This window comes from Eumetopias jubatus, unplaced genomic scaffold (assembly GCF_037043125.1).
Source record: "Eumetopias jubatus isolate StellerSeaLion01/CBP00866 unplaced genomic scaffold, mEumJub1_p1.0 scaffold_16, whole genome shotgun sequence".
Classification (NCBI taxonomy): domain Eukaryota; kingdom Metazoa; phylum Chordata; class Mammalia; order Carnivora; family Otariidae; genus Eumetopias; species Eumetopias jubatus.
In genome coordinates, this window is record NW_028274822.1 from 89,119,232 (window position 1) to 89,144,322 (window position 25,091).

At 48.3% G+C, this 25,091-nt stretch overlaps 1 protein-coding gene across 1 annotated transcript in view; it reads left to right on the forward strand.

Moving 5' to 3' along the window:
* Positions 1 to 25,091, forward strand: part of TMEM132B (transmembrane protein 132B) — a 221,093-nt gene that overhangs the window by 38,278 nt on the left and 157,724 nt on the right. Inside the window, exon 2 of the mRNA XM_088019419.1 lies at positions 6,904 to 7,050. Within this exon, the coding sequence (XP_087875545.1) occupies positions 6,904 to 7,050 (147 nt within the window). The remainder of the gene's footprint in view (positions 1 to 6,903; positions 7,051 to 25,091) is intronic.

The following is a 25,091-nucleotide window of genomic DNA, read 5'->3' on the forward strand; positions in this document are numbered from 1 at the left end:
CCTTAAGAAATGAAATAAAAATTACGACAGGTTTATTTTCTCTCATATTAAACAAAATTTAGGTTCAGCAATTCCCACTCTGTGCCACTTAAAACAAAGCACGCATCTCCTGTTGACAGTTTATTCTCCTCCAATTTTCTATGACTGCGCAATACTGCGTTTTTCATTTCACACCTGACATTGTCAGTAGGATCACAAAGAGGATCAATTTAGCAGACCTGTTCGAGGGCTTCCCCAGTTTCCTCAAGAGCTTCACGATGCTTTGCTATTCAAACTGTTCTCTTTTGAAGAAAGGATCCTTCTTGTTGATTGTTTTCCCGTTCACTTGTTAACGGTCAATGCAGATCTGTTGAGCGGCTGTTGGTGGACCCCCTCCTGGATTCTCTTTCTCCGTAGCTTTCAATCCTCCAGGACCACAAGATTTGCAATTTCACTTTGCAGTGGATTTGCATTGCATTTGCACTGTGTTTGTAGCTGAAACCCAGCAGCACCGGACCAACCCCAAAGGCAGGGATGTGGGAGTGGTGGGTGGGCACAGGTGCGCTGTCACCCAAGGGCATGTGTGAGTGGGGACCGATTATCTGAGGAGTCAGTTCATCAACAAGTAGTTTCTCATTCTGCCAATGTATTCTTCTCAATGGAATCCCATAACTACAAGAATTCAGATAAATATTTGTATAATGAAGACCCTATGGAAATATAAATGTAAGGTTTTTTTTTTTGTGACTATCAGAAAGTAGTTGTTATATAAATGAGCCAAAGATGGTCCCTGTATATTGGCCCCTGTATTGTTTATTTCTTCACAGCAGACTGGGACTTGTTAGCTCAAAATCCTGCCAGCGCCAAACTCAAATCTTTACACATCTGATTGTTATAAATATATCCCAAATAAGCATATTTTTAGCCATTTGGAGCCTGCCTGCTTTGCATACCCTGCAAAAACCCTGCATACCCAACGTCTGTTAGCCATAAACTCTGGTTATAAGTCTGCTCTGATCCACAGACTTGTCCATGTGTTGCTCAGTGATGTCAGGTAGATACATAACCCCCCTCTGATCTTCCTGTTTCCTGGAGCTCCCTTGCCCTCGTCCCCTTCGGGGTGGTGGCGGTGCCATATCTTTTGGAAGATCTTACACTATGAGGGACTCCATAGCATGCAAGCCTGTCCAAGTGTTGCCCCATAAATCTTGCTGTGTACTCCTGCCACCTTGTGGTCATACTTTTTACTTGCTCGGCCCCCAGATCCCCGAAGCTCATTATAGCACTTAGACCATTAATAGTTTTCATATAGTTTTAGATATTGTTGTTGTTATACATAACAAGTGTTAAGAATATCACCAAGCCTAAAAATATTTCTCTAAAACACACTTAGTGAATATTCAAGACATGGATTTTTCTGGGCTTAAATTATTCTAACGAATATAATCTAAAATCGGGAAGAATTTGGGCTAAGAACTGGAATTCAGGAACAGTTTTATAACTTCTATTTAGGAGAGGGGTAGAACCTCAGTAATTTGCCTTTAGCCTTGTTTTTTGATACCCAGCATTCATTTCTTCTCTTGTGACTTGAATTTTTCAGTGACCACTTCTTGTGGTTACTGCAGTGTGATTCAGATGGGCTTAACTTTATTCTTACTGCAGGGGTGGTAGTTGACTGGCTAAACCAGTGAGCATTGTTCTTCTACCCCCTAGGCCACTTAGTTCTTGGTCCAAGGTAGAATCCTCAATCTAATTCAGGCAATGAAAACCCAGCTCCAGGATTTTGTTCTGAAGGACAGAATCATGCTTTTCCTTTGTGGATGAGGATGTGAGACCTGGAGCTGGTGCAGCCACACTGACCACAAGAGGAGAGTCTGTCAGTGCAGAGGATTAATCCTTTACTGCACATCCACTGTGTAAGCAACCAAATGGCCAAAAATCCTGCCTAGATTTGAGTATTTAATTCTAAAGTGGATGACCTGAGTATAAGACAGAAAGACTCGGTTGCACTCATCAGGCAAGTTTTCTTGTTCCCTGCTAGGTGGTAGATATGGTGGGCTGAAAAGATATAGGGGGAATGAGATGGAGAAGCTGTGGGCCTCTGCCCTGTCTCTAGTCCCTGCTGGGTAGAGACTGGCCTCGAGTCTAGATGTCTTTCTCATTGCTTACCCACAGCCGCTGGAATGTCATTGGTCCCTGGTCCAACCAGCAGAGGTGCTCATCTGGATTCTAAGACCCTTCCCCATCATTGACAAGGTCAAAGTTTCAGATTACTCTCTGCTCCTCAGAACAAAAGTGGGGACCTCAAGGGGTGGTGGCAGCTGGGGGGAGAAGCCCCTCTGTGTCCAGGGTGGTGGTGGTCTGACTCATCCTGAGGCCTCCCACTGAGCTTGAGCAGCGGGGAGGTCACATCCAGTGGTCGGTGTTGCCCTGGCTGCAACTTGGCATCCCTGTTACAGACATGAGGTCTGCTTGCTTTGTTGTGAACTTTATACGGAACTAGAACAGATGTCCAGAAAAGTACACACGAGTGAGCACAGCCTGATGAATTCTCGAAACCTACCATGTAGTCACATCCAGAAGGAGACAGAACATGGCTAGGGCCCCAGAAGCCCCCCTGGGGGCCCCGTCCAGTTCCCCAAAGCGTAACCACAATGCTGACTTCTACCTCAGAGATCTGTTTGCCTGACTTTCTGTAAATGGGATTTTGCAGTGTGCCCTCTCTTGCCCGACAGCATCTCTGTATGTTCATGATGTTGCTTTGGGTGGTGGTAGACCGCTCATTCTTGTTTCTGCTGCACGTATTCACTGGTATCTGTTCCTGTTCTCAGTGAGCAGTTTAGGCTGTTTCCATTCGGGGCTTCATAGGATGGTGCTGTGCCATGAACTCCCTTGTGCTCTTCTGGGGAACACATGCATGCATTTCTCTTGGGCATGTGCCTAGTAGTGGAAGTGCTGGGCTATAGATCTACAGAAATTCAGCTTAGGAGACATTGCCAGATAGTATTCCAAAGAAATGGAACCACGTTCACACATTCCAGCAATGCGCACGAGTCAACATAGGTCAACACTTGCTATATTCTCTTTCTGTGGCAGCCCTTCTGATGGGCAAGTGTCTGTTTTTGCGTGCTGTAGAAGGAGGCTTGCGAGAGTGCATTGCTACCGATAATAATAACTGAGAATAAAAGCTAAGACAAACCCCACGATACCGTGCATCTGTCCTGTGTGGCTCCCAGCCCTAACGGCGACAGTTCATGTGTGACTGTTGAGCTCACGGTTCCTGTCCTTAGTGGGCATGAAAGCTGACTGTCTTTATGGAAGTTTTGGAAGGTATTTAGCAGCTTGAAAGTCTACTTTTTCTGGGGGAGGGGTGGGCCCTAGGAAGCCTGGAAGGCTCCCTTCTGTAGGTATCTGTTTTCTTGAGACTTCCTCTTGGCCTCGAAATTAACCGCACTGAAGTTTCTGGCTCTCTTGTGCTCCAGATCACCGGTGCAGCCTGGTGAGCCTCTCAGGTCTGACTTTGCTGCAGCTCGGGGGAGCTCCAGAACCAAAGGAGACCAGCAACGCAGGAAGGCGTTAGGGCAGAAACGTTCGTGGCATGCTCTGGGTCAGGCAGGAGGTCCCAGTCCTCCTAGGTGGCTCGGGAGGAGGGTGGGGATAGAGGAGAAAAGTAATTGTGTCTGGAGCCCTAATGCCGAGCACAGTGCTCGGGTGTGGATGGTGGAGTAGAAATTGAGAGCCGGCGACCCTGCAGGGGAGAACATAGAGATGCCTCCGCTGATGGCCAGACCTGGAGGGCTTCCCGAGGCTGGCTGCCCTAGGGAGGGGAGCAAAGGGGCGGCTACTGTGATGGGCTCTCATCTGGGCTCCAGGTAAGCAGGAAAAGGTGAAGAGAAGTCAGACGTCCTTCTCGAGAGCATCGCAGCATGTAGAAAAGCGTCTGTGGTGCCCTGGGGCCAGTAATCCCATCTGAGGGAAACCTTGGGAGGCCACCTTGGTCTGCTCTCTGCCTCTGTCCTCATGCACAGCCCTAGGCACTGGTGTGACCCTGCTGGGTGACCTCTGTTGGTTACAGGTCACCGTCCCAAGTCTGCCTCCCGGCCTCCCCTGCGATCTCTTTAGGACCAGCAAGGACGGTGACAATGGTGAGCACAGTGGCTGGCCTCCAGAGCTGCTCAGACTCTGTCCCTGCTGTTGGTACTTGTGGTCGCCCCTGGTTGGAGGCCTGCTTCTCAACACTCCCAGGGAGAGTTCGCCCATTGCAATGGCCTCTGTCTCGAAAAACAAAAAAGACCATAAAGGAGGGCAGTGGGGAGGCCCTGGCATCCAGTCGCATGAATCCGTTCAGAGATGCCGAGTCCCTGACGACGAGGGAACTGTGCCTTGTTTTTGGATCAGAATCAAAAAAAATAAGCAAAAAACCCCAAGGAGAATCTTCAGTGGACATGTTGCGCTCCAGGACTGAAGGAGAGAGAGGGGCCGTTAGGGCTCAGTTAGGAGCTGGAGTGCAGGTCATGGGTCCCATGGGTCATTTGCCAGCACTGCGTGGTGCGCGCGTGGCTCACGGGGGATACACGTGCATGGGAGCAGGTTTCTAATCCTGGCTCTGCCATTGCCTGGCTCCGTGACCTCCAGCTGGCCACTCGCTCTGGGGGCTGGAGGGTGGACATGTGTTCATCTGGACTTTGAGGACAATAGTAATAACGCGGCCCACGGGGCTGCCTGACGAAAGACCTCCGTGAGCAGTCGTGCGCATGCAACAGAACGTGATAACTGTTACAGTAGCAAGTGCCATCAGAGAGGAGGCGCGAGTTCTGGAACATTCTCTCCAACTGCCCCTTTGGCAGCAAGATGGAATGGCTGAAAGTGCGGACAGAACAAGACGCGTCTGTTCACAGTTCGCATAAACTAACCCCGGGAACATCACGGTGGTGAGAAAGAATGCTTGCAGGAGGGAGCAGCCTTCGTCCGCGGGTGGAGCGGGAGGGGAGTCGGTCAGAGCCGGGAGGGGTGTCTGCGGCTCCGGGGGACTTCTCAGCGTGCGCTGGATGCGAGGACCTGCCCGAGGAGAATAAGGGAAGCAGAAGCCTTTCTTGTCTGTTTACCTATTTCTGCAGGTATTTGAAGCCCCCGATTCCACCCCCGGGCTCCTCACAGTAGGCAGCAAAGCCAGCGGTTAGGACAGCGCTTGAGTCCAGACCGCTCCCTCCTGTTCCTGGAAATTCTGCCTTTATATGCTCCCTTCTTCGGGTCTTGGAGATTTTTTGTGTGTGTGTTGATAAATGCTTTTTTATTTTTATTATTTTTTTTAAGTTTCAACCTCTCCTGGGAGGGGCTATTCTTTCTACCCCCTTTTCTTCTCTTTTTTTTTTTTTATTGAGGCAACTTCAGGTAACATACAGTTGGCCATTTCCCAGGGACCAGTTCAGTGGCATTTAGCACATTCGCGGTGCGGTCTAGTCCCGATCAAGCCTGTTAGTCTAGCGGTTAGTCTAGCGGTTACTGCCCCTTCTCCCCCAGGGCCCCCGGCCCCTGGCAACCACCAGTCTGCTCTGTGTCCCTACAGATTCGCCTCTTCTGGACCTTTTACATAAATGGAATCACACAATACACGGCCTTTTGTGTCTGGCTTCTCCCATGTTGACTGATGTTGTCGAGGTTCATCTACATTGTAGTGGGTGTCAATGCTTCATTCCTTTTTACGGCTGAATCATGTTCCTTTTCTTTTTTTTTAAGATTTTATATTTATTTGAGAGAGAGTGAACAAGCAAGAGAAAAATGGAGAGAGAGAGAGAGCACAAGTGGGGGGTGGGGCAGAGCGAGATGGAGAAGCAGACTCCCCGCCAAGCAAGGGAACCCCACATGGGGTTGGGACTCCATCCCAGGACCCCAAGATCATGACCTGAGCTGAAGGCAGACGCTTCACCGACTGAGCCCCCCGGCGTTCCTATCATGTTCCTTTTGATGTACCTGTGGTAAAGGGTGCCCAGGGCCTCACTGGGCAGTGTTTGTGGGTCCACAGGCCTCTGGGAAGCAGAGGGACATCATGCTTCCTCCCAGCCAAGCACCTGCTGACCCTGTGCTGTGTTTGTTCCTGGGCTCGGAAGTCCAAGCACATCCTCTCGCTCTTACGTCTACCTGGTTAAGGCATGGCGAGCAGAGGGCGCTCCATGGCTCTGTCTTCCTCCTGATTGTTCCCCGGACATGTCCCCAGCTCAGGCAAGTCCCAAAGCTGCTATCCAAGAACTTGAATCCTGCTACAGAGCAGGACACGTGCTCTGGTTAGTCGCAGCAGAGGGTCATTTGAGGAGCAGGGAACACATGGAAAACAACCAGGCTGTGAGTTGGCCTTTCCTCAGTGCCGGAGCGCCTGGGTCCTTGGGTTCTTCCTTGGGGAACTGTGATCTCCCAACACCATACCAGGCATTCCCTGGCTACACTATCCTGCCTGGATGCTGTGTGTATTTTTCTCCCGACAGCGGCATGCCCCATCGTTCCCTTCTCCCCATGTGGTTGGGGCCGCCCCTTCCTCCTCGGTCCCCTGGGCTTCCCCAGCCGCCCCCGGTCGTGTGTGCTCCCTCCACCTTGTGGGGACCCCTCCCCATCTCCAGGCGAAGAGCCGGGCGAGCGGATTCCATCCACACCCGCCCAGACACACCTGCCTCATTTCCATCACTCGTGGCCCCCGAAGCAGACAGCGATCTGGTTCCCAGCGCGTTGATGCAACAGAAGACTAACGCGCTTGGCAAAACGCTGGGGCTCCTACTTTGGGGCGCTTGTAAAAATAACAGGACACTTAGTTTGCAAAGGAAAACCATTTACTGCCTCTCTCCCCTACGTCTCCCAGAGGAGAGGGAAGATGTGCTCTGGTTCCGTATTTTTTACCACTCGTCTTGAACTATACATCTTTTTCCTGCCCCACAGAATTAAGGCTGCAGCTGGTGTGAGAATATCGGCCGTGCGCGTCAGCAGTGAGCAGCAGTGGGCGGTCCAGGAGGACATCGACAGCGGCAGCGAGCAGACAGCGGCCACCCTCACCTGTGTGGGCCACCACCCGGACACGCAGAGCAGGTGAGCGCCGACGTCCCCAGGTGCGGCCGCGGCCGTGGGGGGGCCGGGGTGGCTGCAAGAGCTGATGGCAAAGTAACGTGCGCATAAATGAGGTGATGCCTCTGCCTTTGATGGGCAACGTGTTCCCCTCGCTCATCAGCACCGCTCAGCTGTTTGGCTTCCAAATGGCTCCATGATGGGGCTGTGCCGCCCGAGGGGGCTTTTATTCTTTACGCTCTCTATACACCTAAGGCCCAATCAGGTGAGCAGTCTCCAAAAATTACCTGAAGTCACATATGCGCAGGGTTTGAGAACCGTACTTTAGGAATTGATTGTTATTATTGTTATTGTTCGCATGACGACTGAAGGATGAAATGAGGACCACAGAAATGATCTAAGAGGCGAGGGGGAAACGTACCTTTTTATGAGCAAGCGGAGGGTGCCTAGAGCGACTGAGTGATTGTGTCTTAGTGCTTAAATGCAGCCATTTTGCAGATCTCATACGTGGGTATTGGCATATGGAGTCAGGGTGGGAAGTCGGGTGAGCTTGGTGTTGCCGGCACACACTCGTCCTGTCCAGCTCAGACGCTGGCCTTGGGTTTCACGGGGCTGGGGAGGGAGGTCATTGCTAGTCACCGTGCATCAGGACCCCAAACAGGCAGAAGGAGCTGTCTCCACTGTGGTAACAGCCTTTTCTCTCAAGGAGTTGGGCCAAAATGAGCCACTAGACATGTCACCCCAGCCCCCGCCCTAAAACCACAAAGGCCCCCACTTCAGCCAGGATGAGACTCCAAGGCCTCAGCTGGGCAGGCGAGCCCCTTGCAGACCTCTGCGATCGTCATACCCCGTTCTCTTTTCTCTCTAGTACTTAAACTGCACGGCGTTAGGCCCCCAGGGGGTCCTCTGGGATCGCACCGGGGTGTGGGCGGGTGGCTGGGCTCCTGAGGCTCAGGGAGGTTCCGTGGAGCTTGCCTCCTCCAGGGCAGTCCTGCGTCCAGTGCCCCCTGCCTTGGCGACCCCGGCCAACCTCGGCTGGGACCGAGTCCTGCCCGCTTCCAAGAGCTCTTTCGAAGGGAAGGGACTGAGTGGTTACGAGCCCCCTGTTAGGAATATTGACTACTCCAAGCTCAACATTCGGATTATACTGCTTTCCCTCCCTCGAAGGGGCTTTTCATCTGCAACCTCGCGTGGCCCCTGGTTTCCCTGGAAATCTGTCCGCCCACTGAGCGTTCCCGCACCTGAGCTATCAGTATGCGGGGAGAGCCTGGGATTCTCACATTGGCTCAGGTGCTTTCATTCGCAAGTACTGGGATACCCACGGACGTGGCCGCCACAACACGGTTTTACCATCTCACCCGGCGAGAAACTTAGGGGCGGGTGGTTGGCGGCTGGCGATCCGGCAGCACAGACGGTGCCACCCAGCCGTGTCGTGTCTTCCGCTCTGCTGTGCCCGGCTCACTGGCTGTCGCCCTCCCTCTAGCTTGCTCACGGTCACAAGGTGGCTGCAGCAGTTCCAGGCATCACCAGCTCACCCGGTTGTTCATGAACACGGGCAGGGAGCCGCTTCTCCTGTGTATCTCTTTTTTATCAGGGAAGAAGACCTGGAAGTCGTCTCTTCAGATCTCAGGGGGAAGTGGTGGGCCCCTGCCTTTGCCCAGGAAGCAGTCTGGGAAAGCGAACACCTGGCCCTATTTTGGAGAGGTGCCCTGGGGGGTGGTCTTTGTTGTAAAGGAAGAAGGGTAGGAGGATGCCGGCCAGCTAGCGCGACTGGCCACACCCTTCAAATCTGGTGCCCGCCAAGGGTTGTGGCTTCCTCTCTGTTTTGCGCTTGGGCCCAGGCTCCCTCTGGGCTGCTGGGGGTGTTGGTCAGCTGGGCTTTGTTGTTGGGTGCCGCACTGATGAAGCCCAAGCGTGAAGGGTGTTGGGTTCCTCATGCGGATGGAGACGCACAGGGGGGCTGCCACCAGGGACGTCTGGATCCAGGGGCCCGAGGCAGCATCCTTAGCGACCTGTCCCCTGTCTTTCCTCTGGCGTGGCAGCATCTCTAGCAGGATCTTCCCTCCTGGTGGCAGGTTGGCCACCAGCAGCTCCCAGTGTCCATCCTGCGGGTGTGGTCACTTCAGGGAGGACGCCACTCTTCCCCGTCGGGTCCACTGGCTCTGTTTGGCCCAGCTTGGATCATGGGCCCACCAGAACCCGTCACTGTGGCCAGCCCACCCGAACGACATGGCTTAGAGGATGGGAGATGTTCTGGGGGATGGATGCTGGGGGCGGGGGCAGAAACAAGAGGGGGCCTTGCGGTTACCACAGTCCTGCTGTGCTGGAGGGGCCTGAGTGGGATGCCTTGACGTACACCCTCTGAAATCACCCCTTGGGTATACATCTTGGGTGTGGATCCTCCTTGACTCATAACAGGGTTACCTCCAGATATACCCATCATAAGTTGAAAATATCACGAATCAAAGATGCGTTTAACACACCTCACCCAGCGGCCACTACAGCGTAGCCCGGCCCACCTTCAACGCGCTCAGAGCGCCAACGTGAGCCTCCCGCTGGACAAAATCACCGGACTACGGCACTGACAGTGACAGACGATGCAGGTGGCGTCTGTGACCCACGTGATCGCGTGGCTGACGGGGAGCGGCGGCCGCTGCCCAGCATCACGGACAGAATGGGACCCCGATCGTGAGCCCGGGCGACAAGATCCAGATATAAAATTCCAAGTACGGTTTCTACTGAATGTGTTAATCGCTTTCACACCATCATCCAGTCGAACAGTTGCACGCCTGTCAAACTGTCCTGAGTTAGAAGGGTCTGTGGGAGGGCGGAATCCATGGTCTATGGGTAGGAAATTGACTTCTTGAAATATTTGATCAAGTGGTGCTGTTTTACACTGAAGAAAAAACATAGGCTGTGGTGATCACTTTTGGCTCTGTGAGAATCAATTTTGCATTCTCTTTAGGAGAGAGAAAAAAATTGCAGAAGACAAGCCGTTACATAAGCAGAGTTACATAATTATGAGACGCTCTCCTGTCTAGCATCTTCCTCCTCGTCCTTCACGTCAGTGTTTGACCTCCTCGGGGCTGGACGAAGGACAGGGATTGATGCTTTGGTATGACAATTTATACTTTTCTAATATCCCTCTAGAATTCATTCCATAATTTAAATAAATAATGCTTTTCTTTGTACTTTTCTCTTGAATTGTGATGTCAAATGAGGTGTGAAATACAAGCTCATGGACCGTGTTTGCCGGCTAACAAAGTGAATATGTGAATATATCCCCAACAAAACACCCCCCGAAAGCTGTGCCTCTGAGTTGTGACAACCTTGGGTGGAATAGAGTTTTTAATAGAATATAATGTACAAACTGCCTGAAATTCTGTGATAAGAATTAAAAATGTGTCATATGGGAAGACCCAACGCGCTCAGTGAGAAAGGCAGTAAAGGTCCTAATTTAAAATATTTTAATGAATGCTGATTGTGAGGAAATGTGAGTAATAAAGATGAAAACCACAAGATAAAGAGTAGTGTTACCCAAGGAGGGGAGAAGAGATTAGAAAAATAAGCAGATTTGAAAGAGTTTGGAACAGATAACAGGGCAGCAATGCAAATGGAAGGTAGCTGGCAGGCGGTTTGCATGGAGACCAGGTGAGGTCAAGAGAGCTTGAGACAAGGTTGCTCCTTGAATGGTTTCTGTCTGGTCGGTGGGAGCCAAACCTCAGCGAAAATAAGCTGCAACTTTTTCTGTGGTCAGAAACCACAATACAGAGTTCATTCTCACCTAAACATTGGAGAAGAGCTTGGGGGTACACCTGGGAAAGAGGAGTTTGTGCCTCTCCATAGGATAGAAAAGCAAAAGCCCCCAAATAGATTTCTTTAAAGAAATCGACACACCCCACATTGTTGTAAACCCAGTTCAAGGTGAAATCGAGATCAAAGTCAGATGTTTTCTGTGGAGTGTTACCCTGTTGGAAAATCTGGAACCAATCTTCCGGGAGTTTTCCTTTGCCTGCTCTCATCCAGAAAATACCAGGCAAACAAAGGAGTCGCCCTCCTGAATAACCTAACTCATTGCTTTTTCTGAAATCCGGCTGTTAAACATGAAGCAGCGGTGTTAATGTAAGAGTCACTGTGTCAAGTATCATTATGTGGACTCAGGAAACACAAACCAGGACAAATAGTTCACTGCACTTCAGGATTCTTACTTATTTATTTTTTGTTAGAAGAAGGACAAAGACAGTTCAGAGGTCGCTGCAGCCTCCTCTGTCTCCAAATATGAGCAGTGTTTCCTACCTGACTCCATCTATGTTGGTTTCTTTCCTTCTCTAGAAGGTTTCATGACAGGTAAAGATAGAACACACAGAACATTTTAGTGTGTCTTTGAGGACAATTTTGTGTGATTCTGTTGTCCATTGCTTAGTTTATTTTAAAGATGGATTGAAAAGCCCTACAGTGTTTATTAGATGCCAGATGTCTTTGTGAGTCTTTTAGGAAAAGTATCTTTTAAGAGTCGGCAATGTTAGAGCCCCATGAGGCAGATAACTGGCATGATTTCTGCTTAACAGATGTGTAAGCTGACCAGTTTAGATGACTTCCCAAGCTCTCCGGGCCAGTAAGTAGCCAAAAACAGTCGGACCTTAGAGTCCACGAGCTTATCTGAGCCCCTGGCTGCACCTGCCTGCAGGTTCTTCCTTCGCCCCCATTCACGTTCTTGTCTAGTCGAACTGAGAACTTGGTGACAGCTTGCCCATGGGCCCGGCCGGCCATCTGGCAGGTGGCTCGAATGGTAGCCCCTCAAAAGATGGGCACACATCCTTACCACAGAACGTGTGAATGTTTATTTGGGAAAAAGGATCTTGGCAGAGGTAACTGAAGAATCTTGAGGTGAGGAGATCATCCTGGATTGTCTGGGTGGGTTCCCAGTCCAATGACAAGTGTCCTCGTATGACAGACGTGGAGGAGAAGGCCATGGAGATGGAGCAGAGATTGGGGTGAAGTGGCCACAAGCCAAGGAAGCCAAACAACGCCTGGAGCCCTGAGAAACTGGAAAAGGCAGTGAACAGATATCCTCCTAGAGCCTTAGGTGGGAATGCGACCCTGCTGACACCTTGATTTTGGAGCTCTCGCTTCCAGAACTGTGAGAGAATAAACCGCTGTTGCTGTAGGCTATTGAGTTCGTGGTAATTTGTTACAGCCGCTATAGGAAACTAATGCAGGGGCTTAATGATTGCTTGCTGCATGGGTAAATCAAGACTTCTCAATCCTGGAGGCATGTCAAAATAGTCTGGAGGTCCTTAGTAAGCACACATTCCTTAGACCTGACACCTCGGTGGGTCATAGGCATTGATATCGTAAAGACTCTTTAGGTGATTTTTTAAAAAAAGATTTACTTATTTATTTGAGAGAGAGAGAGTGAGAGCGCATGCAAGAGAGAGCATGCACAGCAGGATGGGCAGAGGGATAGGGAGAGAGAATCTGAAGCAGACTCCACGCTGAGCGCAGAGCCCGACACGGGGCTCCTTCTCACGACCCTGAGATCATGACCTGAGCCGAAACCAAGAGTCGGATGCTCAACTGACTGAGCCACCCAGGCGCCCCTCCGGGTGATCTTAATGTGTAGTCAGAGTTGGGAATTAGGAATGAATGGGATGTAGGAATGAATGAAATAGTAATGAATTCAAACACCATAGGATTTGAAAATAGTAGATTTAGAAACACACAATTGTTAGGTTTACAATAAAATTTGCCACTGTACACCTCTCAGTACCAGCTGCCAGGATAGTTCAAAACCAGGATTTAGAACTTATCAAACTCAACACCCAAAGAACAAATAATCCAATCAAGAAATGGGCAGAAGACATGAACAGACATTTTTCCAAAGAAGACATCCAAATGGCCAACAGGCACATGAAAAAGTGCTCAACATCGCTCGGCATCAGGGAAATCCAAATCAAAACCTCCATGAGATACCACCTCACACCCGTCAGAATGGCTAAAATTAACAAGTCAGGAAACGACAGATGTTGGCGGGGATGCGGAGAAAGGGGAACCCCCCTACACTGTTGGTGGGAAGGCAAGCTGGTGCAACCACTCTGGAAAACAGTATGGAGGTTCCTCAAACAGTTGAAAATAGAGCTACCCTACGATCCAGCAATTGCACTACTGGGTATTTACCACAAAGATACAAATGTAGGGATCCGAAGGGGTACGTGCACCCCAATGTTTATAGCAGCAATGTCCACAGTAGCCAAACTGTGGAAAGAGCCAAGATGTCCATCGACAGATGAATGGATAAAGAAGATGTGGTCTATATACACAATGGAATATTATGCAGCCATCAAAAGGAATGAGATCTTGCCATTTGCAACAACGTGGATGGAACTGGAGGGTGTTATGCTGAGTGAAATAAGTCAATCAGAGAAAGACATGTATCATATGACCTCACTGATATGAGGAATTCTTAATCTCAGGAAACAAACTGAGGGTTGCTGGAGTGGTGGGGGGTGGGAGGGATGGGGTGGCTGTGTGATAGACATTGGGGAGGGTATGTGCTACGGTGAGCGCTGTGAATTGTGCAAGACTGTTGAATCACAGATCTGTACTTCTGAAACAAATAATGCAATATATGTTAAGAAAAAAAAGAAGAAGAAGATAGCAGGAGGGGAAGAATGAAGGGGAGTAAGTTGGAGGGGGAGACGAACCATGGGAGACGATGGACTCCGAAAAACAAACTGAGGGTTCTAGAGGGGATGGGGGTGGGGGGATGCGTTAGCCTGGTGATGGGTATTAAAGAGGGCACATGCTGCGTGGAGCACTCACTGGGTGTTATGCACAAACAATGAATCATGGAACACTACATCCAAAACTAATGATGTAATGTATGGTGATTAACATAACAATAAAAAATAAAAAAAAATCAGGATTTAGGTATAGAAACATATCATGCCCTGGATCTGTCTGTAATTCATGCCAGAAGGTGGTAACAGGGTTTGCCTATGGGAAATGAAGGGCTCCTCCCTCACTTCCAAAAAGATCAGGCTAACCAAAGAAAAGAAAAAGAGAAATATTTTAGAAACACGCCACCTCTTTTCCTAGCCAGTGTGAAACTCTCTCTGAATTTATGCTGCTGGTCAGTTTCAGCATAGGGATGCTAGAAGTCTTCTTATGTCAAAAGTAGTAGATGTTCAATTAAAATTTAGCAGATACACTGAATAAGATGTAGAAGATAAAAACCATCCCTGAACCTATGTATGATTTTGATGAGTATATTCCTCTGTATGTGTTTGCGTGTATGTGGATATATACAAATCTGTTATTTTTGTCAATACTAGAGTTTGTTTAGCTTTGAAAGCAGTTTTTTTGTAACAATGTAGAATAAATATATGGCAACATCTTCTCAGGTTGTTAAATATTTGAAACAATAATTTTCAGCCCCTTTGAAAAACTAATGAAAGTGATGGATTCTCTTTCTCCCAAAATACAAGTACACATAAACAACTTTTTCCCGGCAATTTAAAGATTCATGGAGCCTTTCAATGAACCTGTAGTTTTAAGTGTAATATTTAATAGTGGTATCATATTCTATTGATATTATAGATCCTCTGTTTATTTACCATGTTTCATTTTTTCCCCCTTTTCAACATTCTTTAAAAATGTAAAATGCCTTTTGAGTACTTCTGTTGGCAGTCTTCAGGAGAGAGTGCTAGAAGTGAAAGGGTCACAAGACATGACGAAGTTTTAAATTTTTGATGATTTGGTGAAATTTTTCTGCCGGTTTGCACTGGCAGCTCTGTGTGGGAGTGCCCTGTTCTTGGTTCTTTTGCCAGCACTGGGCAGTCAGTGCCTCAGAAGGATAATTTGATAGTTGGAATATGGCTGTGTTCTTGTAGGCTTCATTTCCATTCACCTGATTTTTGGTGAAATTTGAGGTTTTCCCCATGTTTGTCTGCAAGCGTCTTTCCCTACTTTGTTGTGTTTCCTTTTATTACTATACTGTCACTCTAGCAGTGTTTTAGGTTTTGTGTGGTCAAATCTAGTCATTATTGTTATTCAAGGACTCCCGCCTGGAGGAGGGGGTGGCCTGGGGTAGAGCAGGATGCCTGAAAACCCACCCATCAGCCTTAGCCTCTGAGTGATGTCAGAGAAGACCAGAGCCAGCCCCCAGCACAAGTGGTAAAGATAGATTTCATCTGGAAACTGTTGGAAGAAAGGGAAAGGAGACCTCTGCATAACCTGTAGAGACAGGGGAATTTATAGCCGAGGAGCAGGGTGGGGGTGGGGTGGGGTCAGTAGATGACGCAGGACCGAGAGGAGTCATCCTGGGGAAGGGGGCCATCCTGGCCAGACCAAACCACATTCTTGCTGCGGGCAGGCCACAGTGAGCAGACAGCACGGGTGGGGATAAGGAATTGGGTTAGAATATAGAGAATGAGCAGATATCAGGAAAGGGGGTATATTCTCTCTAAACTGACTCAGCAGGATCCTTGCTATAATTGGGCTCTAAAGGTGTGGCGAGGACACGGAGGGAGTGCTCAGAGGAGCCTACTGCCAGTCTGGTTAAGGAGAGAGTCTTTGTCCGTGACTGTGTGGAGCAGAGCCCCCTCCTGACCTGGGCAAAACCGGGTAGTGTGAGTGACCACTGAACCTTTGTCATCTTAGGCCATTGAGGTTTGGACTTCAGTTGTTACCAGGCATAACGAAGTCTGTGCTGACTGATACAGAGAGCTTTCAAATACACATTTCACACGTAGTAAGACTTTTCTGAGCACTTTTAGGTTACAGCGGAATTGAGCAGAAATTATAGGGAACTCTCAGCTTTCCCCATTATTAACATCTCCACTGGTGTGGTACATTTGTTTCAATTGATCAGCTAATACTGATACATTCTTTTTTAAAAAAGGATTTTATTTATTTATTTATTTGTGAGTGTGAGCAGGGGGTGGGGCAGAGGGAGAGGGGGAGAGAGAATCTTAAGCAGACTCCCCGCTGAGTATGGAGCCCGATGCCAGGCTTGGTCTCACAACCCTGAGATCGTGACCTGAGCTGAAATCAAGAGTCAGATGCTTAACCAACTGGGCCCCCCAGGTGCCCTCTGATATATTCTTTCTAACTAAAGTGTGTGGTATATAGTAGGATTCACTCTTGGTGTTGTGCATTCTGTGGATTTAGACAAATATATGATGATGTATGATGTGTGTCTACCATTCCAGTATCAAAAACAATAGTTCCGTTGCCCTAAAACCCCCCTGTGCTGCACCTGTTTATCTCTTTCTCCCTACTCCAGAAGCCCTGGCAACCACTGATCTCTTTACCATCTCCATTGTTGTGTCTTTTCCAGAAGGTCATGTAGTTGGAATCATACAGCCTGTAGCCTTTCCAGACTGGCTTCTTTCACTAAGTAATATGCATTTAAGGTTACTTTGAGTCTTTTCATGGCTTGATCACTCATTTATTTTCAGCACTGAATAACATTCCATTGTCTGGGTCTCCCACAGTTTATTTATCCATCACCTACTGAAGGACATCTTTGTTCCTTCCAAGTTTGGGCAATTGTGAATAACGCTGCTATAAACACCCGTGTGCTAGTTTTGTGCAGACGTAAGTTTTCAGCTCTTTTGGGTAAATACCAAGGAGTGTGGTTGTTGGATTGTATGTAAGAGTACGTTGAGTTTTGCATGAAGCTGCCAAACTGTCTTGCAAAGTAGCCTGCCACCGTGCTCTCGTCAGTCGTGAGTGAGTCCACTGTTCTGCGTCCTCGCTGACACTTGGTGCTGCCGTGTTCTGGATATTGGCCATTCTCATAGGTGTGCAGTGGTATCTTATTATTGTTTTAATTTTCAATCCCCTCATAACATGTGGTGTTTAATATCTTCTCATAGGCTTGTTTTCCATCTGTATATCTTCTTTGGTGTGTGTTCAGATTTTTTTGCCCATGTATAAGTTGGGTTGTTTGTTCTCTTACTGTTGTGTGTTAAGAGGTCTTTGTATGTTTTAGATACCACTCCATTGTTGGTTATGTGCTTCGCAAATCCTGTTCCAGTCTGCGGCTTCTCTTTTCATCCTCTCATTCAAATAAACATTTTGAGTAGTGATCCCATGTCTGGAATAATTTCCTAGGGTTCAAGGTGACTATGTTTAGGTGACTCAGAAGTTTCCCTAATTCTCAAGATGGCTGGTTTGGGGCAGAAAAATCCATATTTGGGTGTTCTGATGCGGTTGGAAAAAAACCCCATGTCTTGCTTTATGACTCTCAGCCTTCCTCTCGACCAGGAGGGCCTCGCTGGTTGAGGATGTCATCCCTGGCAATGTGTGGGCTCACACAGCCCATTCCTAGAGTGCCCCTGTGGCCACCGGTGGCCTCTCCCCGCTAATCCATTCTGCTACCAGCTGCCAGACTAATCTTAAAACACCGTTTTCTTCCAGACTTCAAGGCTCCCTATTGCCTATTGCCTGTCTCAGCAAGTGTTTGCAGTTGGCTAGCTTTTACAGTCCTTTTTAGAAGCAGGGCTCTGTCAGCATGCTCAGAACTCTGCAAGAGTGGATGCTGAGACCGCCAGGAGGGGCCCTCTGCACCGTAATAGGACAGGAGACCGAGGGCAGTGGAATAAAGAAGAGGATACCATGGATTCTGTAGGGGAGGGCTCCTGGAAGGCATGTCAGAGGCGGTGACATTGGAACTGGTCCTTAAAGGATGAGTAGGAGTTTAAAGTGTTTAAAAATAAACATTTCTGGGAAGGTGACCTATTACACCATTCTTTCTGTAATATTAACACTGTACTGTGTTAGACTTCCAGAATCGTCTTTAATGCAACAATGTGATAGTGGTTGGATAGTCTTAGGGTATGGAGCATCTGTGTCGGGTGGACCTGGATGGGACACTTCGAATAGTCTAGGAGAGGTGCCAATGTGGGAAGCATTTTCAGGGGTTATTGGAAGCAGATCCTACCAAATACAATGCCTATGCTATATACTACCGCCCTTAAATATCAGCATATCCCTGTGAAGAAGATAGCACTGTTAGCCCCCCTTCCAGATGGGGAAAGTGAGGCCCAGAGATACTAAGGGCCTACAGTTGCATAGCTATGACTGGTGGGCCTGGGATTTGAACCCGGACTTCAAGACTCTAGAACAGTGCCTGGCACATGTTAGGCCCTCAACAGACAAATGTCAATAATTCTAAGCTCAGGGGTCCTTTCTCAGCACCAGAGTTACCTCCAAAAGAGAAGAGGATGGTGCCAAAGAAAAACACTGCCCAAGATTTTGGTGCCTTCTCCAGATCCCCAATTTAAGCTACTTTGTTCAAGGCTATGGGAAACTCAGCCTTAATCGCCACATTGCCAGTTTCATGCATTGTAGGTCCTTTGTGAAATAGGAATGGAGAAGAGAATTTCTCTTAGAAATTCCAAGTGTCATTTAGGTTCTGACATGCCCTTTCTTACTGAGTGCAGATTTTATTTCTATTGCGAGACTTAGCTTTTGTAGTTCACTTACGCAGACAGAAATGGAGCTAGAGGAAATTGGAGGTTTTCTTTACAAAGGTCTGCCAGCATGGTGGTTTTATTTTTTTAATTTTTTAAAAAGATTTTATTTATTTATTTGACAGAGAGAGACACAGCGAGAGCAGGAACACAAGCAGGGGGAGTGGGAGAAGCAGGGAGAAGCAGGTCTCCTGCTGAGCAGGGAGCCTGATGTGGGACTCGATCCCAGGACCCTGGGATCATGACCTGAGCCGAAGGCAGACGCTTAACGACTGAGCCACCCAGGCGCCCAGCATGGTGGTTTTAAATCGGAGCCCCAACACCAGATTTCTGATGGGCAGTTGATGAGACCAACCAAGGGAAATTGTCAAAGTTGATGCTAATGAGGACAACTCTTTATTTGGCCCTTTAATTGGTATTTGCTTGTCAGAAACCTCAGCTGCTCCATCAAATCATTTTATTCTTATGTCATTATTTTGATGTATTTATTTACTTATTTTGACATATTATTATGACATGATATATGTCATTGAGCAAATTGACCATTGAAACCATGCAACCTTCCTCAGATCCGGTGCCAGTCTTTAACAGAAGCCGTCAAATGAACCTTTGAGTGGTTGCCTACCCCTCCTATATCCCCAACCCTGCCCGCTGTGAAAAAAACCCTTTGCTTCTCAAAGTTTCCTGGAGAAAATTTTAAAGTATTCATTAACGCAGGCTGCCTCCATGAAGCATCAATTCTTGCCCCATGCCTTTAAACCTAAATAAAAGGTGGTATACCCAGGTGTCATTCCCTTTCTGCATGAGAAGAAACCTCAGTGTCTTTTGAAAGGACATTTCATTTGATTTTAACCAGTCCCAGAGCTAATGTCCTATGTAGCTTTTCGTAGGTACTGGCACAACATGGCTACATATCCGATTGGTGGTGAGCAATTTGCAACCTGTATCTGCACGTGGCTGTTTAGGCAACTTGATGCTGAATGCAGCAGGGGAGTGCAGGCTTTGATGCTGAAGAGTTTCCTCTGTGTTACCAGATGATCTCCTTGGTCCTGGGGAGGACTGGTCATGTAGTTTGCAGATGTCTCCCTATTGGGATTTGCCTGGTTTTCCCCCCTCACGATTATAGGTTTTGGGGTTATAGGTTTTTGGGGAGGAAGATGACAGAGGTAAGGTGCCGTATTTATCACATCATACAAGAGTACAGACTACCAACATTGTTCATCGCTATTCATATTGACCTCGATCACCTGGCTGAAGGGGTGTTTGCATTTCTCTTCCGTAAGGTTATATCCCCTCCCCCTCCCCAATCCAATTTCTGTACTGTTCTCTGAAGGAAGTCACTGTACACAGCCCACACTACACACAGCCCACACTTCACACAGCCCACACCTAAGTGTGGTGGGAGTTATGCTCCCAGCCTTGGATTATTTCTTCACGAAGTGTTCAGGAAATCCTGAAGAAAATCCGCTCAGGGACCTGAGCCATCCTCTTTCCTCATCACTGCCACACAGAGGGATTAGATGGGTTGGGACCACTGTCTCTGGTTCCTGAACGAGGACTGCTCAGGCTACCCCTTCCAGAATGACGCTGTGGAACAAGAATGTGTAACATTGCAAACTCCTTGCCTAGAGCTTCCTGGCTGGGATGCCTTGCTTTCTTGTGATTTTGAGTTCATGTCTCTTATGACTGTCCAGGGGAGATGTTTGACCCTTTGCTTTCCAAAAGAGGAAGGAGGGAGTTATGTTTGGCTGCTTCTATGGGTCCAGAATTCCTGTCCCATAGCCCATAATAAGAAGGATTTGGGTGCAGAAGGGGCTGGAGCCCCCAGCCCTGCTCATCCAGGGCTAGGACAATCTCCTGGTTTCTCTCCAAGGGCAGGATTTAGACAGTTCACCCAGGGCACCAACAAGAAGGACAGGCCAGCTCCAGGATCCAGGACTGCTGAGAAACTTTCAACATCTCTCCCTTGTGAAGTCTATATTCTAGTGGGATGAAACAGACAACGGTAAATGTTTACTCTTAGGTGGTGGGAAGTCCTGGGTAGCTGAGGTCATAATGGAGTGGGTGGGCCCTCATCCGGTATGACCCGTGTCCTTACAGAAGGGGGAAATTCGGACACAGACACACACAGGAGGAGTGCCATGTGACGGAGAAAGCAGAGAGCAGGATGATGCTTCTGGAAGCCAAGGAACACCGAAGATTGTCAGCAGACCACCAGATCGAAGGGAGAGGCAAGGAACAGATTCTGCTCCCAGCTCTCAGGAGGACCCAACCGTGCTGCCACCTTGATCTTGGGAGCCTCCAGGACTGGGAAGGAATCACTTTCTGGTGCTTAAACCACTTGGGTTTTGGTGCTTTGTTACCGCAGCCCTGGCACACGAAGGCACTTGCCTGCTTTGTCCTCTCTCGGGCATGCAGATCTGTGGCTCTTCATGGTCAACTGGCTGGTTGGTTCCAGGGCATCTTCTCCTGCATGTCTCAGAATGATCTCCCCAGGAGAAGACACCATCTCCAAGTCCACTCTGCCATCTGTGAGGTTTTCTTGGACTCAAGCGTGGCTGGCTCATCTGCAGAAACAGATGTGCACAGATGGATAATTCTGGTGGATGCAATATTCAGGGGTTCATGCCACACACTCACTTGGCCAGTAGGTATTGGACTAAAAGCATCAGTGGAGGAAGGAAAACCAACACCTTAAGTGCCATGCAGACCACTCTGTCCTGGAGGGAGCACGGCTGGGGTGGAACAACTTACACACGTGTTTTCAGTTCTTTTGGGCATATACCTAGGAGCGGAATTGCTGGCTCACACGGACATTCTGTGTACAACTTATCGAGGAGCCGCCAGACTGTTTTCCATGGCGGCTGGCCCATTTTAGTTTCCCACCAGCTCTGTGTGAGGGTTCTAATTTCTCCATATCCTTGGATGGCTAAAGAAAATGTGGTCTCTCCACACAGTGGACTAGGATTCAGCCAGGAAGAGGAAGGAAGTGCTGACACCTGCTACAGCCTGGATGCCCCTCTGTGAACATGGTGCTCCATGAGGAGCCAGACGCAAAATACTACAGAGTGTATGGTTCTGTTTATATGAAGCGTCCCCAGTAGGCACATCCACACAGACGGAAAGCGGATGAGTGGTTGCCAGGGGCCGGGGGGAAGTGGGTGTGAGGAGTGGCTGCTGCTGGGTCTGGGGTTCTTTGTTAGTCTGAGGCAAAAGTTCTGGAAGTAGGTGGCATGATATTTGTACACCTTTGTGAATGTGCTTACTGCCACATAGTTGTATGCTTTAAAATAGTAAATTTTATGGTATGGCCACAATAAAAAACAAAACAACAAAAAAGAGATCTTTTCTCTGCAAAAGTCACCTGTAATGTGCTTTCTGGCCAGCTTAAGAGACATTCCAAGACTATTTCTGACACGTAATTTTTACCTTCCATGTGGTCTTTTCCATAAATCCTTACATAAGAGTGAACTCTTCAGCGAGAGTTTCCAAGAATTAAGCACAGTTTGAAGAATTCGAAGCTGATGGTATCCGGGCTTACGGTTGCCGTGGGTAGGTGCTGTGTCAGGGAAGACCCTAACAAGGTTTTGTGGAGGTGAGCAACAGCTCCGGGTTCAATCTTCGAGAGTGGTGACTCTTAAACCAAGGAGCTAAAACACCGCTTGCCGAGGAGCAAGAGCCAAACTGGGAACAAACGCCCCCCCCCCCCATGGTCCGCCAGGCTCTGTGCGCAGGTGTGAGGGCGAAGCAGCAAGGAAGAAGCTGGCTGCCCCCCACTCCCCACGTCCACGCAGACATGTAGTTTTCCTTCCCCTAACTCATGAATGATTTCCAAGCATACTTTAAAATCTAGAGGATGTCATAACAAACGTCCATCTATTTACCACATAGCTTTATCCCAGCGGGATGCTTTCCCAATGTGGTGTCTGCGGAGCTTAAAAAAAAACAAAAGAAAACCAAACCAACACAACTCTCCCTTTTGCGCTCTCTCTACTCCCTTCTTAGGGTGAACCACTCTCCTGAATTACATGTACATCCCTTTTATGAATGCTTATGTAATTTTATTCCGTGGGTAACTGCTGTGGTTGCAACGTTGGTGTCCCTTCAAAAATTCACATATTGAAATCCTAACCTCAAGATGACGGTGTTAGGATGTCGTTGGGAGGTGATGAGGTCATGAGGGTGGAGCCCCCCATACGTGGGATTAGTGCCCTTATCAAAGAGACCCCAGAGAGCTGGCTTGCTCCTCCCACCACATGAGGACACAGTACGAAGGGGTCAAGGGGCCATCTGTGAGCCAGGAGGTAAGTCCTCACCAGACACTGAATCTGTGGGCACCTTGATCTTGGATTTCCAGCCTCCAGGACCAAGAGAAATAAATTCCTGTTGTTTATAAGCCACAGACATGTGGTCTTTTGTTATAGTGGCCTGAATGGTCTAAGACAGATACCTTTCCATAGACAGTGTGTTGTGTTTTCAAACTTTATATAAATGGCATTGTGCTATAGGAATCGTTTTGCAACTTGCCTTTTGTGCTCAGCACAACATTTCCTAAATTAAACGCTGTGGAGGCATGTGGCTACAGCTCTTTCTCGCCCTACTCTATAATATTCCATAATATAGATACTTCATAATTTATTTACTTGTTCTCCTGTTGATGGATGACTTATATAAACTTCTTCTCATATTGATCTTAGTGCCCACTGTTGTATGTGCTGTATTAAATATTTGCACTAGATCCTCTGGGATAGTGGTTTTTTAATGGGGGGGCAAAAAGGGGGTGTTGTAACACATTCATGAGTCATGACAAGCATTAAAAAAAGAAATTGAATGGGTTAGCACAGAATAGAAAACATCAGAGTCCCTAGCATGTAATAAGGGAAGTATTTCATGAAACTTCAGTGTCCTTTTTGTGTCTGATTTTCCTGAGTCGCCATGCCAAATCTACTCTTTCCCGGAGGCTGGAGTGAAAACACGCAGTGTCTGCACGCAGGTGCAGAATTGTAGCCTGCTTGGGTGTGTGCATCTTCAGCTTTTTACCTGTTCCCACATTGCTCTCCAGAAGTGGTTGTACCCATTGACAAGTTGTGTTTGAGGTTAGAAGGCTTCTTAACTTTCTGAAATGAGAGTTTTTTTTCCAGAAGCTAGCTCTTGAATGTCTTATTTCAGGTTAGTAATTCTTCTGTGGAGGAAGGAAAACCAACACCTTAAGTGCCATGCAGTGGTGGTTTGTCGGAGAGACACTCATCTTAAAGACACGCCATTTAATTTCCCTGCTGTCAAGAGGCAGAATTAAGTTATTCCTCTTTTTAAAAGAATGATTTAAGTAGGAAATAATGAATGCAAAATGCTGTAGTTAAACATCAGCAGATACACTGATGGATCGGTTGTCACTTGGGTCTTGCGATAAAGGGAAAGAAAATGATAATCATTTTCAAAAAAATAAAAACAGCGATGACGAATTTGATGCATTTGGACGCTGCGCCACTCATTAGGGCTCACTATTATTTTCCAGTTAATAAAGGAACCTCGCATCTCCCCTGTGATTAAGCCACTGCAAAGCAAAGTCTTTGTTTTCAGGAGCGCACTAGGTCTCCTGAACTGCGTGAACATATGAGATCTGGCTGCCTGGCACTGGCTCAGTTGGAGCCTCTGAAATCCCGGTGGCAAGCTGGGAGTCCAAGTTTGACCTGCCGAGTGTTTTTCTGGCTTTTTTTTTCCCCCCTTCAATTTGGGCCAACGCTAAAAGAATTGGGAGGTTTAACTAAAAACAGACATTTGAGGCATCTCTAGAGAAAGCACAGGTCTGGACAGATGAGGTCTGGCTGAGATTGAACGGCCACAACTTGCCAGAGCGGACCGGCTGCTCAGTTCCGAAGGGGTCCATGCTGGCTCATTTAACGCAGTCCCCTCCACTCCCTGCTGTCCCCCCAAAAAAGCTCTCAACCCAATTTCAGTGTGTGTGTGTTGGGGGGTTCCCCTCCCCACCACGCAGTGCTCCAACCTCAGCTGGGCATCCTACAGTTCAACTCACTGCTGATGCTGTCCACGTGGAGGGAGGCTCTCAACCCAATTTCAGTGTGTGTGTGTTGGGGGGTTCCCCTCCCCACCACGCAGTGCTCCAACCTCAGCTGGGCATCCTACAGTTCAACTCACTGCTGATGCTGTCCACGTGGAGGGAGGCATCAGCCCCCACAGGTTGAGGACTCCATCCCAAACACGGCTGTCACCCTGCTTCAGATGCCAGTTGCAAGTCCAGATTGTCACCTATCCCTCTGACCAACGTGCTATCGATGGGTGGGTTCCCATGACCCCCTCCTTGGGTTTGATTAACTTGCTAAAGTAGCTCACAGATCTCGGAGAAACATGTTATTCACTAGTTACTGGTTTCCTCCAAAGGGACAGAACCCAGGACCGGCCAGGTAGAAGAGAAACCGCAGCTGTGGGGAAAGGGTGTGGGGCTTCCCACCAACCCAAAGCTCTCTGAATCCTTTTGGGTTTTTTTTTCTGGAGGCCTCATTACAGAGATACGATTGATTAAATCATGTCCACTGGTGATCAGTTCAGTCTCCAGCGCCTCCCCTC